Source organism: Hibiscus syriacus, unplaced genomic scaffold (genome assembly GCF_006381635.1).
Source record: "Hibiscus syriacus cultivar Baekdansim isolate YM2019G1 unplaced genomic scaffold, ASM638163v2 tig00113123_pilon, whole genome shotgun sequence".
Classification (NCBI taxonomy): Eukaryota; Viridiplantae; Streptophyta; class Magnoliopsida; order Malvales; family Malvaceae; genus Hibiscus; species Hibiscus syriacus.
The window spans coordinates 242,651-257,637 of record NW_024063443.1 but is presented as its reverse complement, the minus strand read 5'-3'; the positions used below and the strand labels follow the sequence as shown (position 1 = coordinate 257,637).

General features: G+C 37.9%; 1 protein-coding gene across 1 annotated transcript; it reads left to right on the top strand.

Annotated features, from left to right (window-relative positions):
• The first annotated feature begins 13,081 nt into the window (after window positions 1-13,081).
• LOC120185515 (E3 ubiquitin-protein ligase PRT6-like) lies at window positions 13,082-14,778 on the top strand. The gene is made up of 3 exons (XM_039189712.1): window positions 13,082-13,259; window positions 13,919-13,970; window positions 14,056-14,778. Exons 1-3 carry the CDS (start codon window positions 13,126-13,128, stop codon window positions 14,776-14,778), a joined length of 909 nt encoding a protein of 302 aa, XP_039045643.1. The 5' UTR covers window positions 13,082-13,125.
• The last annotated feature ends 209 nt before the right edge of the window (window positions 14,779-14,987 follow it).

Below are 14,987 nucleotides of genomic sequence, written 5' to 3'. Positions count from 1 at the left end.
GTCATGAGAGCTAGGGGTATAGTTGGCATGCCAAGAGTCGAGGGTCTACGCGGTTCTTCGAGACATATGTATATTCTTTGGAACATGTGTGAAGTCTAGAAAGACACATACTTGATCCCTAGCATATGTATATGATTCTTAAAGAATTCTATGTGGTCCTTATGGACATTATTATATGGCACTACGGTGCAATTCTATGCGGTTCTTCGGGACATATGTATATTCTTTGGAACATGTGTGAAGTTTGGAAAGACACATACTTGATCCCTAGCATATGTATATGATTCTTAAAGAATTCTACGTGGTCCTTATGGACATCATTATATGGCACTACGGTGCAATTCTACGGGGCACTTCGGTGCATTTATACGAGCTGTGGTGACAGCATAGTGCACAACCTCTATAGACTCACATATCGATAGTTCTCACATATGCACATGGGCTAATCCAGAGATATGAACAAATATAAGTTAGTGGTATGATAAATGCTATAGAAATGATATGATGTTGTGTGTATAGTGTTTGATTGAAAAAGTATGTGATTATATGATAAACTGTTAATGATGAATTATGTGTATGTATGTATTTACTGCAATTAATCTGATATGATTTTATACGATATGAAAAATGCATGGAATTGCTATAACATGATAGAACAGAACATGCATGTATCAATATATGTTTTAAAGTGCATTATAAGTTGTTATGCCTCACTAAGTCTTCGACTTAGCGTGTGATTGTTTCACACGTAGGTTTCGAGAAGAGTAAGGAGTGATGCGGAGCAAGACAGGTCAGTTTTCCTTACCAAAAGATCAGATCAGAAATAGTTGACAAAGTATGTATTTGGTTATGTATAAAGTGTTGGCATGTAATAAGTTATTAAGTACGAGCACTCTGATAAAGTCTTTATTTTGATTTAAATAAAGTTTTAAATTTCCCGGGATTTTTCTTAAGAGTCAAGGTTTGAAAAGTCAATGTGACACTTCGGACTCGTATCCGGGTCGGATACGGGTTGGGGGTGTTACAGGCTAGGTTCTAACACAGGTTCCTAAGCCATTTTTCCAACCTGCTAAGGTTGCCCCTGATTCTGGCCCATTACAAACTTGTGAATCATGTTCAGCTCAAGGGATCACACTACTAAAAGCGTACCTCAGATTCGATATCCGGATAGGCAACTTAGGGTGCTTTCCAGAGATACTTTATCAGACTCACACAAGGAAGCCCAATGCTCCTTGTGAGGTGTGACGTTTCTCTCTACTTAGGTAAACCAGGTTTGAGCTTGGGTTTAGAGCTATGATATGCAACAATCCTAAATATTCACCAAAATGTAAACATTAACCAGAGTGAAATCTATTTTTTTCTTTTTTTGAAATAACATAATGAACAATAAATTAAATAAGATCGAACTCGTAATTTCCAAAATAATAAATACATGGTAACCAACTCGTGGCTCGACTCTCAATTTGTTTTAAAAACGATATTCCCCAGTGGAGTCGCCAAGCTGTAGACACCGTTTTTCGCCCGGGCGTGGAAAAGACCGATACCGACTTGGGGATTTTCTCTTTGAAAATCATTTTGAAATGTGATGAGTCGCCACCAATCATTTAAGGTGAGATTGGAACACCATAAAAATCGGGTGATTTTAATAAAACATTTTATTTTATTAAAATATCGATTTTTGGGGTCTGTAAAAATTTAGAAATCATGTTCGGGAGTCAGTTACGCGTGGGGAAGGATTAGCACCCCCACAAGCGCCCAAAAATTAGTACCTAGTTGATTACCCTATATTTAAAATCAGAAACTTTGAGTTCGATCTTTATTTAATTTAAAAATCATTAAGGATGCAAAGTTTGAAAAGGATATTCATTTATTGAGACCAATAGCATTCGCCCACGAGTGTAAAGGCGGGAGATCAACTATTGTGCCTAATAACCGAACATTGCCTCGATTTTAGAAAAACATGATGTAGTTTTGAAAAGGATGTCGACTTATTTAGGGAATTACCAGTAGTCACCCCCTGAGCACAATCGCGGGAGATATACTATTAATTCTTTAATAAGTAAACAGTGCCTTAGATTTATAAAAATAATGCAATCAACCAAAATTTTATTTGTCCTAATTAAACTAAAAGTAAATTAAGGCTTTTTCTAACTTAAAGTGTCAAATTATGAAAATTAAAGAACCTAGGGGCTCAAGCCTAAGAACGTAGGCTCTAATATTAATTCTATTTGATTTTTAATTAATTATTGAATCGAATGACCGAGATGGTCCCTCGAGCGTTTACGCGAGGGCCACCTCAAATTATCCCCTAGATTAGAAGACTAGTTTGAAATATAAGCTAAAATAGAGGCTCTATTTAACCTATTTAATTATGTTAAATCTAAGTTCAAGGACTAAAAAGGTCAAGGTTTAAAGTACCGAATTCTAAAATATTTAAAAGAATAAGGACCTAAAATGACAACTTCTAAAGTTAGGGAACTAATTAAAAATCTAATTAATCTAAGTTATTAAACTATATATGAAAAATATCATGCAATTTAATATCACAAATTATATACATATACATATACATATTTTAATTAAAAATGATAAACCATATATATTAATATATAATGTACAAACATGACCTAAATATAAAAATAAAGACATGTCATGCTAAAATATAAAATTTTAAAAATATATATAAACATGTGAGAATAAACATGTAAATTAAAAATAACTAGTGACCTAAATCAAAATATACAAAAATATAGGTTTATACCTAATTCCCCTAAATTAAAGTGGCTAAACTATAATTTTACCAAAACCTTTTTAAATATGTAACCTAAACTAACACTAAACCTAATCTAAACTTCTCTGTCGCTCAACCCCTCTCTATTCTCTCCTTATCTCACTCGGCTACTCACCTAAATGGATCAGAACAAACATTGAAAACTTAAGCAGTAACGACATAGGTTTTAAACCTACAAACTTAGTAAGTGCACCAAACCGTTTTATTCAACTCTGCAATATCATGCCATCTTCATATATGCTCCAGAATAACCTCGGCACCAGAAACCTTGAAGTCCGATGGGGTACCCTCCACGTTAAATGCTTTAACATTTCCATCAACTACGTAGGCCGATCATCTCTGAGAGCGAGGCCCGAGCAAAGCAACAGAGAGATCTTTTCCCAATTCCAGGCTCTTGTGGAAGCTTCCGTCGAAATCACCATAAAAATCTATCACAAACTCACCCGACTCCGGCGACAATAATTCTCCTTCAGCGACACTCGAACAGATCAGGTATGCGCCTATCCCTTTTCCTTTGGTTTGGTTTGGTTCTGTTTGACGGTGGCTAACGACGATAGGTTTCGATTGGTTTGTTTTAAGCTATTTTATGTTTTTCGTTGAATCCCCTCAACAATGATTTTTTTTTGTTTATTTCGAATTGATGTCAAAATGAAATTAAAGAACTCGTGAAAGAATCATAAAAAATAGCTTCGAAAATCGAATTCTAGCTTTGTATTTTATGTGTAAAATGAGAACGATTACATCTTTTTTTATGTTACAACGAATCCGCTCACAATGTAATGCTCTCCTTTCCGTTGATTTATGGTTCTGGTTTCCTCTTTTTTCTGTTTTTTTTTATCTCTTTTCTTCTTCCCCCTTTTCATACATTTCGTTTGGCTCTTTTATAGCCAAAAATTACAAATGTTTCCTGCGCAAAGTTTTGCAGGAAACAAGGACTGATGGGAGCAGGTGTAGTGCGTGAGTTGCTTTAATTTTTGCAGTAAACACGCGATTGTGGGGGGTTGGTGTTGAAATAATGGTGCTTACACAATACGAGGATTTCGTCATCGGCATTGCCGAAAATTTCGTTAGACAGATTTACAGGCTCGGAGCTCGAAAGTTGTCACTGATCGGACTCCTGTCGATGGGTTGATTTTTGGTGCAGAGAACGACGAACTTTCACAACCCTCTTAACTGCTTAGAGGAAAGGAACAAAGCCTTGAAATTCAATGGCAAGTTAAAAGCTACGGTAGCAAAGCTCAACAAGAATCTTCCTGGGTTAAAAGTGTTCTTCGCTGATGCTTATGAGGGCGATTTTCCCGATAAATCACCGATGACCGGTAATATTACTGATCTAACACCGGTCAGACTATATTTCCTGATTTAACACCCTTAGCAGTAAAGCGCGCCCCCTTGCACCGCGCTATATGATGATTTGGCACCACGTGGGGTATAGCGCGTCCCCTGGACCGCGCTATACGGTGAACTGGCGCCACGTGGGTATAGCACGGCCCCTGAAGCACGCTATACGCCACGTAGGGGTATAGCGCGAATCAGGTACCGCGCTATACCTTTACTCCCGACATAATTTTATATAGCGCGGGGCAGGTACCGCGACATACCTTTACTCTGACATAATTTTATATAGCACGGATCAGGTACCACGTTTTGTATAACTTTCCTCGCTATAAATACCATTCTCTGCCGGCTAATTTCTCACATCTTTCCTCTCAACTTATAAATTAATACAACAATTCCGTCAACGAGTCAATAATTCTGGCAATCTTCTCATATTTTATTTAGAAGTTCGTGCGATTTTTCGTTATAAGGTAATTTTGTTATAATTTTTTTATTATATTTATTGTTTATTATGATTATTTGAAAAACAAATATTATACTAATTATTTTCAATTAATTTTTGTGTTTGTAAAATTGGAAAGCGGGAGCATACGTCGAAATAGTTTTGCGGTGCAAGTAATAATATTAAATTATATTATTTAATTAATTTACGTTGATGTGTAAAAATTTTATTATGTTATATGTTCGTTCATATATAATTTATTAAATCAGGTTTGTTTCATTTATTTTTGTTGAAAACATTTTGATATTTCGATATAACAAATTAAGTTAAATGAATTTTAAGATTTTCCAAATGATTTTCTAAGTATATTCGATATAACTATTCGAATATCAAAACATTACTCCAAATCTTTTAAAGATCATTTTTAATCCTTACTCAAGTGTAAAATTAAGTTTTAATCTTAAAACAATTTCAAAATAATTTTACAAAGTATTTCGAATTATTTCAAAGCCAAAAATTCCAGATTGCCAGAGGGAACCGATTCTCCCCCAAGGGGGTATCGATTCCCCCTGAATGGTTTGGCTCCGAGAATTCCAGTATGCTCGGAGGGAACCGTTCCCCACCAGGGGGTACCAATTCCCCCTTGTATAACGGTCGAAATATTTGAATTTAACACTTACGGAACCGATTCCCCATAGGGGGTACCGATTCCCCCACGCTCCAAATTGTTTTATTAATTGTTTTCACACTAAAACGGCTATATTATTTTCTCTAATTATCCCCAACATTCAGAAGTGATTCAAGGTGTATTTAAGCAAGCTTAGAAGCCATTGATCAATAACAAGAAACATCAAGCAATTAGAATCAAGAGAGAATCAAAGAGAAAGCATCAAACCTCAAGTTTGAGCATTTCAAGCCTATTTTTCATTCAATATTCATTTTGCTTTCAAGAACACTTATTGTGCTCAATTGTATTTATTCTTGAGTGTTCTTTCTTTGTTCTAGAATTGTCCAAACATATTTGCCTTGTGAGGTTTTTCTTGTAAGTTTGCAAATTTGTATTTCTCTTTGAGAAAAGAGTGTTCTCAAGAATTGGGGTATATTCTTGAGGGAGTTGTAAGGTTATCTCTTTGGCCTCAAAAGAAAGAAAAAATTAGTGAATTTGTTGGAAAATCCTTAGTGTGGATAGCTAAGGTAGTGGACGTAGACTTTGGTTGATAAAGTCGAACCACTCTAAATCGCTGTGCAATTTCTTTCAATTTTCTGCAAAAGCTTCCACCAAAATTTGTATTCCAATTCACCCCCTCTTGGCCGATTCAGTCAATCGATTAACTCAACAATTTTTTTGCAGATTTAATAGTGCCGCACTTTTAAACTCAAATAATGGCGCGACTTTCAGTTATTGTTTATTATGATGGTGAAATTCGAGAAGGTGAAACCGGCGTTGTTTTCGTATCAAATGAGCGTGTTAAAATATCATTCAAGAGAAACATAACTCTTGAGGAGCTGATAACGAAGATTTCGAGGAAGATTCATGTTAGAAGTAGTAGAAGAGTGTCATCGTTGCAGTATAGATTTCCAAAATCATTGTTGCCATTAACTTATACAGCGTTTGAACTTTTGAACAATGATGATGTTGAAATGATGGTTGAAGCTCAAAGTAATTATTCATACGCCGCTATTGAGATATATGCATATTTTGTTTAAGTGTGTGCTGTTCGAGGTCAATCATTAAACTCCCACTATGGGCTGACTGAACAAGTTGATCAAGTTGACAGCCCGACGACAGTAATGTGTAATGATTTTAATGCCATAATGGGGAGACATTCATCCGCAACTCCTTACGATATGTACCGAGGTAGGTTCACGAACAATCCGTATGGCAACATCGCGTCCAGTTCAAGGGGAAGGCATTCATCTGCAAATCCCTTTGACCTTAATATGAAGATGCCATCGACGCAACCATCTGTGCAGTTTCCATTTGACGCGATGGCTTCAAGCTCTAGGGGAGGCATTCGACTGCGAGCTTTTTCGATCTCAATGTCGATATGCCTTCCAGTTCAAGGGGAAGGCGTGCAAGTAGTAGGTTCTTCGACCTAAATGTGGAGAGCATAGAGGAACCATCATCTCCACCAGAAGAACCGCTTCGTGAGCCTGGTGCGGATGGTGCTGAGACTGGACTATTCATTGACCCAGAATCACCGCAATTCAACTCCGATGATAATGAAGTTCCAGGAAATGTGGCACAAACTGACCCTCCTGCACACATGTATGAAGCTGATTATGGTGCAATGTACGGGCCAGAATTTGCGGATATGCCTCATCTCGGTGACTATGGGTATTACTCATCAATAAATAATGGTGAGTTATCTTTAGGTATGGAGTTTTCAAGCAAAGAAGAAGCGATGATGGCTATCAAAAATTACAATATACGTAATTATGTTCAGTCTAGATTAGACCGCTCCACGACCGAAAAATATGTATGCTACTGTGCCCAGCGCGAAAACGGATGCAATTGGATGGTTCGCGTATCGAAGAGGAAGAGGAAAAACAACAGATGGGAACTAACAGTATACAACAGTCCTCACACATGTTGTGTTGGGTGGGTCAACCAAGATCATCCCAACTTGGAGTCTAAAGTGATATGCCAAGCCATCATGCCCATGGTCAAAGCAAGCTCTCATATAGCTGTTGCAGTGTTGATTTCAGCTATACAATCGCAGCATGGGTACACTGTCTCCTATAAAAAAACTTGGTTGGCAAAACAAAATTCCATTGTCAAATTTCATGGCGAATGAGATGCATCTTACAACGAACTTCCAGGTTGGTTTAGGCTGGTGCGAACGTTGAATCCTGGGACAATTGTGGACTTCGAAACCTCCTATTCATACCATAATGATCGAGTTCTTCGCGATAGATGCCAATTCTACCAGGTTTTTTTGGAGTTACCCACAATGCGTTAATGCTGTCAAATACTGCAAGCCTGTGGTCCAGATCGATGGGACTTTCTTGTATGGAAAATACAATCAAGTTTTATTATTGGCAGTTGTTCAAGATGTCAATCGCAACATTCTTCCAATTTCTTTTGCTCTTGTCGAAGGAGAAGATACAGCTTCTTGGGCTTTTTTCCTCCGAAATTTACGGGCACATGTTATTACGAGGGAAAACATATGTGTCATTTCAGATCGCGGAGCTGGGATCAAAGCAGCAATGGAGTCTTTGGGTCCAATGTGGCAACCACCCTTTGTCCAACATAGGTATTGTCTTTGACACATTGTCGCGAACTACCATGGAAGGTACAAGAAGAATGATGAGCGTCAATTAATTGTGCGCATGGGTAAGTGAAACTTAGTAAGTTTGTTTTCTTTCGATCGTTTTAATTTTGCAAAGACAGCAAGTTAGTAAGTTATACATTTTTTGATCAGGTTACGAACTACTTCCTCGAACGTTTGAATTAATGTTTCAAGAGTTACGGGCGAAGAAAGAGGAAGGATATGATCACATCTGCCTCATTGATAAAGAAATGTCGATGAACGCATATGATGGTGGATATCGATATGGACACATGACGACCAACTTGGCAGAGGCAATCAATTCAACCTTAAAGGGTGCACGTCACTTACCAGTAGCGGCTTTGGTAAAGACTACATATTTTCGTTTGGGGGCGCTTTTTGCGAAGCTCGGGGGTCAAGCTCAAACCTGGATGCAAGGAGGTCATGTCTATCACCCTAAATTAGTTGCAGATCTACAGAAAAAAATTGTTGCATCAAATGGAATGTCTGTAACAAGCTTCTCTAGAAGGCATGAAATGTTTCGTGTCACAGAGTTGTCGCGACATCTTCAAGGGATTGAAGCTGTGTCGTTAAGAGTAAATCTAAGGGACAGAACGTGCGACTGCGGGTTTTTTCAAGCTCTGAAGTATCCATGCTCTCATTTGATAGCAGCTTGCTCGCATACACGTCAAGACTATAACCATTTTGTGGATCCCGTATACCTACTATCTGAAGTTTTTAAGGAATACGAATTTGAGTTTCCCCCCATAGGTAATGACAAAGACCCTGATGAGGTTCAAGATTGGCTTCCGATTGTACCAAATCTGAGTTTATTGAGGGAGTGTGGTCGTCTAAAATCTAATCGAATTCATTTCGATATGGATATTAGAGAAATATCTAGACAAGACAGAAGATGTGGGCATTGTAGAAACCCAGGACACACTAGAAAAACATGTCCACTTCTGTTGTCATCAAGTAACAATTGATGAGGAAATGATGTATTTTATTGTCAAATAATAATTCTTCTACTTTAATTTGCATTTACTTCAAGTTAATTTCATTTGATAATCACCGATGAAGATTAAAAAAACAAACACAATCATTAAATTTTAACAAACTAATAACAATAAGTATTAAATGGTAAATGATAACCAAATTACAATAACTGATATTAAATGGTAATAAAAAAACGAACTGAAATACATTAAAAAAGTCCAACAAATTTAACAAAATAAAGTAAGTATTAAATGAGAAATAATAAAAAAAATTACAATTTAACAAAATAAAGTAAATACAAATATAATAAAAAACAAAATCTATCGATGCCTGCGACGCGAATGTGTTCCGCAGGGCGGTGGCTGTCGGTCTCGAGGAGGATTTCTTCGTATCACTGGTTCTGACTCCTCGCTGTCATTATCATCGTTGTCATTGTCGTCGTCCTCGTCGTCGTCGTCGTCGTCATCTTGCGCAGGTACATGAGGAGCTGATGACGATGAAGCACCTCTGTAGAATAAGGACCCTGGAGGTGTATGACTGACTATCCCACTGGCCTGCGAAAACTAGGAAAACTCATAAAACCCAGACATCGCTGAGTGTGAAAACTGTACAAGAGGCGGTGTTTGTGCTGCGGCCATGGGTGATAAGGCTGAACCCGCTAAATATCTAGCATATGAACCCCAAGTCGGGTCTGCAAACATAGACCCATAATAGTCTCCAGGAGGGGTCATCTGTGACGATGGCGGTGGTGGGGGTCATAAAACCGGGTGAAGGCGGCGGCGGCATATGGTAATGGAAAGGCGATGGCGGCATCATATATGGCTGCGGCATCATATATGGCTGCGGTGGCTGCTGGGAAGGTCCTGCTGGTGCAGTTGAGGATGAACCAGATGCACCTGCTCTCCGTCCACGAGTCGGGGGACGATGGTGCTGTGTCGGTGAACGTCTCTGTCGACGTCGTGGAAAGGTCTGCCCTTTTGCATCCTCGGGAAGTAGAAACGGTTTCCCGTTACTGTTGAACCACTCATAATAATCCTCAGCATACATCAAGAGGTCATAAAAAATGGGCTCTCTACGGGGAAGACGCCGATGTCGATCCTCCCACAACACGACCCACCCAAGATGCCTAACCAGCCAATCTGTGTCTGTCTTGCTGCGTCTGTCTAAGCTATGCAACTCGTCCATATTGCGAGGTGCTTCCGAAATTGGTTGAAAATAACCAAACTGTCGGAGCACACGATCAGTGGAGTGCCACTCGACGGTCACATAACAGATCAGAGGGACCATCGCCATCCAAACATCTAATGGACCCCTCAACTCAGGTGGGATCACCGCCCTCACATCATCAGTAGAATATGACACCCATTCAAACTAAAACAAATAATATATAATTTTTATCAAAATAATAATCTAATTATATAATTATAATCTAAAATCGATTTTTAAACATTAAAATTCATACCTGTGTGCCAGCCTTCTGATCGATTAGTACCCTAATCTTTTCTAAATCATCAGGTAGCTCCTGATGATTTTTCCTATCAGTAGACCACCTATTCAAGGAAAACAATTTGTTATACGCTGTATAAAATTATTAATATACAAAATCAGTTTTATAATTACCTCAGAAGTAGTGGAAATACGAATGGGTTCTTCACAACGAGACATAAAAAGGGCAATCGATACCATGCCCAAGACTGCAGCAGCAGGAGACATCCGCCGATAGCATTACGCCTGTAGTCAGTGGCTCCACACATCTCCCTGTACAGCAAAGCCAAAACTGCCGAGCCCCAACTGAATGATCCAGCGAGACAAAAATCGCTAAGATGTCGCAACCACATGCAGTGAACTAGGTTGCGCAATTTGTCCGGCATCAGCAACCCTCCTATCAGTTGCAGTATGCATGCTCGTGCATACATCTTAACCTCATCCTCAGAGGCGTCTGCGCTCAACTCCCGAAAATTGGCATTTAACCAATTTAACGGTATCCTACCTCCGATAAAATTTTCCGTGACACGTCCTAGACTATCCTGACACAAAGCAGTCCAAGAACCGGAAGCTATCCCCGATATCACATCTCCATCCACCAGAAGCCCCAGGTGCATAGAAACATCCTCAAGCGTGATCGTGCACTCTCCGCACGGTAGATGGAATGTGTGGGTCTCCGGCTAAGGCAGAAATCAGGTCTGGCTCTATCTTACAGTGACCCTGATATCTACCTATGTAACCGAATCCAACCTCTACTAAATACGGCAAGACACGGCTGGGTATCACTAACTTAAGATTCCTAATAAAATGATCTAATACACGGTCCTTGTCCTAAAAATAAATAATTACAAAAATTAATTCTTAATCTAATAATCATGCATTAAATGAATCAACTAAATATTACTAATAATTTAAATTAAATTAAAACGTTAAAATGTTACCGTATCAGCAAAGTGTAGAGATATATGATTTCCATCCGAGCGAAGTAGACTGTCTTCCATTATATATCTGCAAAAGAATTATATTAGTAAAATATTAAATAAAGTAAAAACATAATAGTAAAAATATTATAAAATATACCTTAAAAAGAGAGTATTTGAGAGAAATTTAGAGAATTTGAGAAAATTTGGTGTGATAAAAGTGATTGAGGATAGGGATATTTATAGGGAGGATGGGGACGCCACTTGGGTATAGCGCGCCCCCTGCACCGCGCTATACCCCACGTGTCATATATACAGGTATAGCGCGCTGTAGGGGTCGCACTATACCCACGTGGTGCCAGCTCACCGTATAGCGCGGTTCAGGGGGCGCGCTATACTCCACGTGGCGCCAAATCATCGTATAGCGCGGTGCAGGGGCACGCTTTACTGCTAAGGGTGTTAGATCGGGAAATATAGTCTGATCGGTGTTAGATCGGTAATATTACCGATCACCGGTGATATATCGGGAAAATCGCCGCTTATGAGTTGCTTTTTGAACTCATCACAAAACCCTCACAATATGGCAAGTTTTTTAAAATATATTTAAACGTATAAAGTAATATAATTATGCATGTACTTCAATTATCAGTTAATTTCTGATATGTCCGGTTGAGTGATAGGATTTGAGGTAAGGGTGATACGGAACAGAGTTGTTCGAGACGGGGATACTGTGTAACCGGCACACTCCACTTGCATGCCCAGATCCAAACAACTATGTTTTATGGGATTCCATTCATCCCTTTCAAAGAAATGCTTCAACAATGCTTTAATAATTTGAAACAAACAATTCCCTTCTTTTGAATTTAACAAAGCATATCATAGAAAGCGAAGAGAAATAGGCAGTCACAAAAAACAAATGAGAAAGGAGTAGTCACAAAGAACAAATAACGTGAAGAAGAAGAGTGAAACGATCGATCAATCATGTTGATTTAATTGATTTAACATGTCACATCAACATTTCGTTATTACAATAACGGCAGTTAACGACGAATGTTCAATTTATAACAAATCGATAATGTTAGTGACTAATTTGTTATTTTAAATTTTCAGTAGAGAAACAAAAACTTATTTAAACATTAATGATTATTTGTATAGTTTACTCATAATATTATGATATTATTTGATTCTAATATAAATTATTTATATAATCATATACAATATATATATATATATATATATATATATATATATTTCTTCATGCAAATAAATTGTTAGTATTATTTAAGGTCATAGATTTTAGCACTAGAAAATGTGAGTTGTGAGCCTTCGGTGGTACAAGGTTAAGAGTTATTCGAGTTAATATTTGAGTTATATTTTATAATTTGATTTGAATTTAAAACTTTTTCGAGTAAAGTCGAGTGAATTTATGAAATTATAACTCAAAGTTTCGGTATCAAATGCCTCTGCCTGCAGGATTGGCTTCTTTGTCAGCGCAGTTGACTGAAAATTCAGTTTTCGAGTCTAACAATAATGTTCAGGGGCAAGATAGGGAAGTAAATGCCATTCTCAAGTTTTTAAAGTATCGATTCCCTTCAGTGAGGAGCGTTCAAACACCTTTCACGTCTACTGATGTGAGGGACAGTACTACGTATAATTTGGGGAAGGTGGAAGAAGATATGTACATAACTATTCGTAAAGAATACATGATATTTTGTTAAGCTCAAGCTTTAAAACAGACGAATCATCCTCTGGTATTGAATGTCCCTCAGAAAACCGCAGGGATGCTGAATCTGAAATACTTGGAAAATACATTGTTGCACTTTCAAGTGAGACAATTGAAAACACATTGGGTGCTGAAACACTGGTGTCGATAGAGAGTTTATGGAATCTACTTCACGGCCTCTTGTTTATGATGAATTTGGCCCATTAGATTGTGATGGAATTTATCTGTCTTCCTGTGGGCATGCTGTACATCAGGGTTGTCTTGATCGCTATTTATCATCACTGAAGGAAAGGTAAGTTTTCTTAAAAAATATCATTGTAGTTCATATTAGATAGATTTGCTTATTTCTTATAACAGTATTCTGAAAGTCACTAAGAGATAGAATTTAAAGGCTCATGCAACCATGTACCACTGATCTTTCTCAAAGCAATTATGAGTTGTGAACTTATAATTAACTTCTTTTATTGGACTTCGTATTGTCCTTTTGGTGGAGGATGCTCTACTGAAACCTCGAAATGTCTTCACTAATATCCACCACAAATTATTACCATTCATAGTTGATGAAATTTCAAGTATAGATTTGGAGCTTGAATCATGTAACCAGAATTTCCCATGCCCAAATTTGTGCCATTCAAAGGCTCCAGCCTTGTAGTCCAGGTTAATTTTAATCTCACTGCGCCTTCTATTGTTGTGCCTTTAAATCCTCAAGCATCAAGTCCCTACCTCTGGGTTAATTCCAACCTCATTATGCCTTTTATAATTGAGTCTGCTAGTTGAGCTCTGAGGATGCCTTGAGGAATCTTGAGTTTATGTTATGGTTGGGTTTTCAAATTTATTTGTAATTTCATTTAACAAGGAACCAGAAGTTGCAAAAATGCCTTCTAGCTTGGGAGATTTTAAATGATGCCTGCCGAGAAGTGCATAAGATATCTTCTTGCTCTGTGGTTGCAGATTTGCATGGAGGAGTTTTTTTGAGGGGGCACATATTGTGGATCCTAATCAGGTACCAGCTTCACAAAAAAAATTATTCTTTTGCAAAGCCTTATCTTACATTTGATGTTGATCTTGTACTTGTTTGCTTTTGTCAGGGAGAGTTTCTGTGTCCTGTTTGTCGTAGACTGGCAAATTCTGTCTTGCCTGGAGTGAATGGGACTTTCCAAAAAGCCGGAAGGCAGCCTATGACTTCAACTGTTCATGAAGTGCCTTCTTTTGGTTCTCCGCTTGCAGAAAACAAAGAAACTACTTCCCTTCTGCTTCAGCAAGGTTTATGTCTTCTAAAAGCCGCTGCCAAGGTGGTTGGGAGACCTCATTTCCTTGAAGCTCTTTCTCTTCAAATAAAAGAAAGTTTAAGTCAGAATCTGGAGCCTATATCTCGTGTGATGTCTAAAATGTATTGTCCAAAAGAGCTGGATAGATTCTTAGGATCTCCAAGGTTAAGCCTCCCAATAATTTTATGGGATACTCTCAAGTATTCCCTTATGCCAACAGAAATTGCTGCTCGCGGTGGAAAGACTTCTATGGAAGCAAATTATACTCTAACTTCTTTGTATAAGGAATTTAAATCTTCTAGTGAATTTATATTTTCCTTGTTGCAAAGAGTTGTCTGGAACCTGAGCAGTACAAATTCACTTCATGCTCTTCAAAGATTTAGAGGTCTTCAACCGTTTGCAAAATCTATTTGCTCTGGGATTGTCTTTGATAACCACAGCACCACAAATAAACAAGAAGGTACGGTTTTAACTAATTATTACTTTGAGATTTCATTTGGAATTTGGAACATTTATGAAGAATGTTTGATACTAAGTTCGTGATACTAGATATATTTAACAAATAGAGGTTTGGTGCTTATGTGCTTTTAAAGATTTAATTTCTAGTCGTTTGGTGGTTCGCGAATCACAAATAAATCAAAACAGGTCATTGCTAAAACTGAAGCACAATGATAAAACTTTCCACTCCTGCTAACGAGATGAGATTTCTCAACATAATCAATAGCATATTTGGATGCGCACGTCAAGCTCCT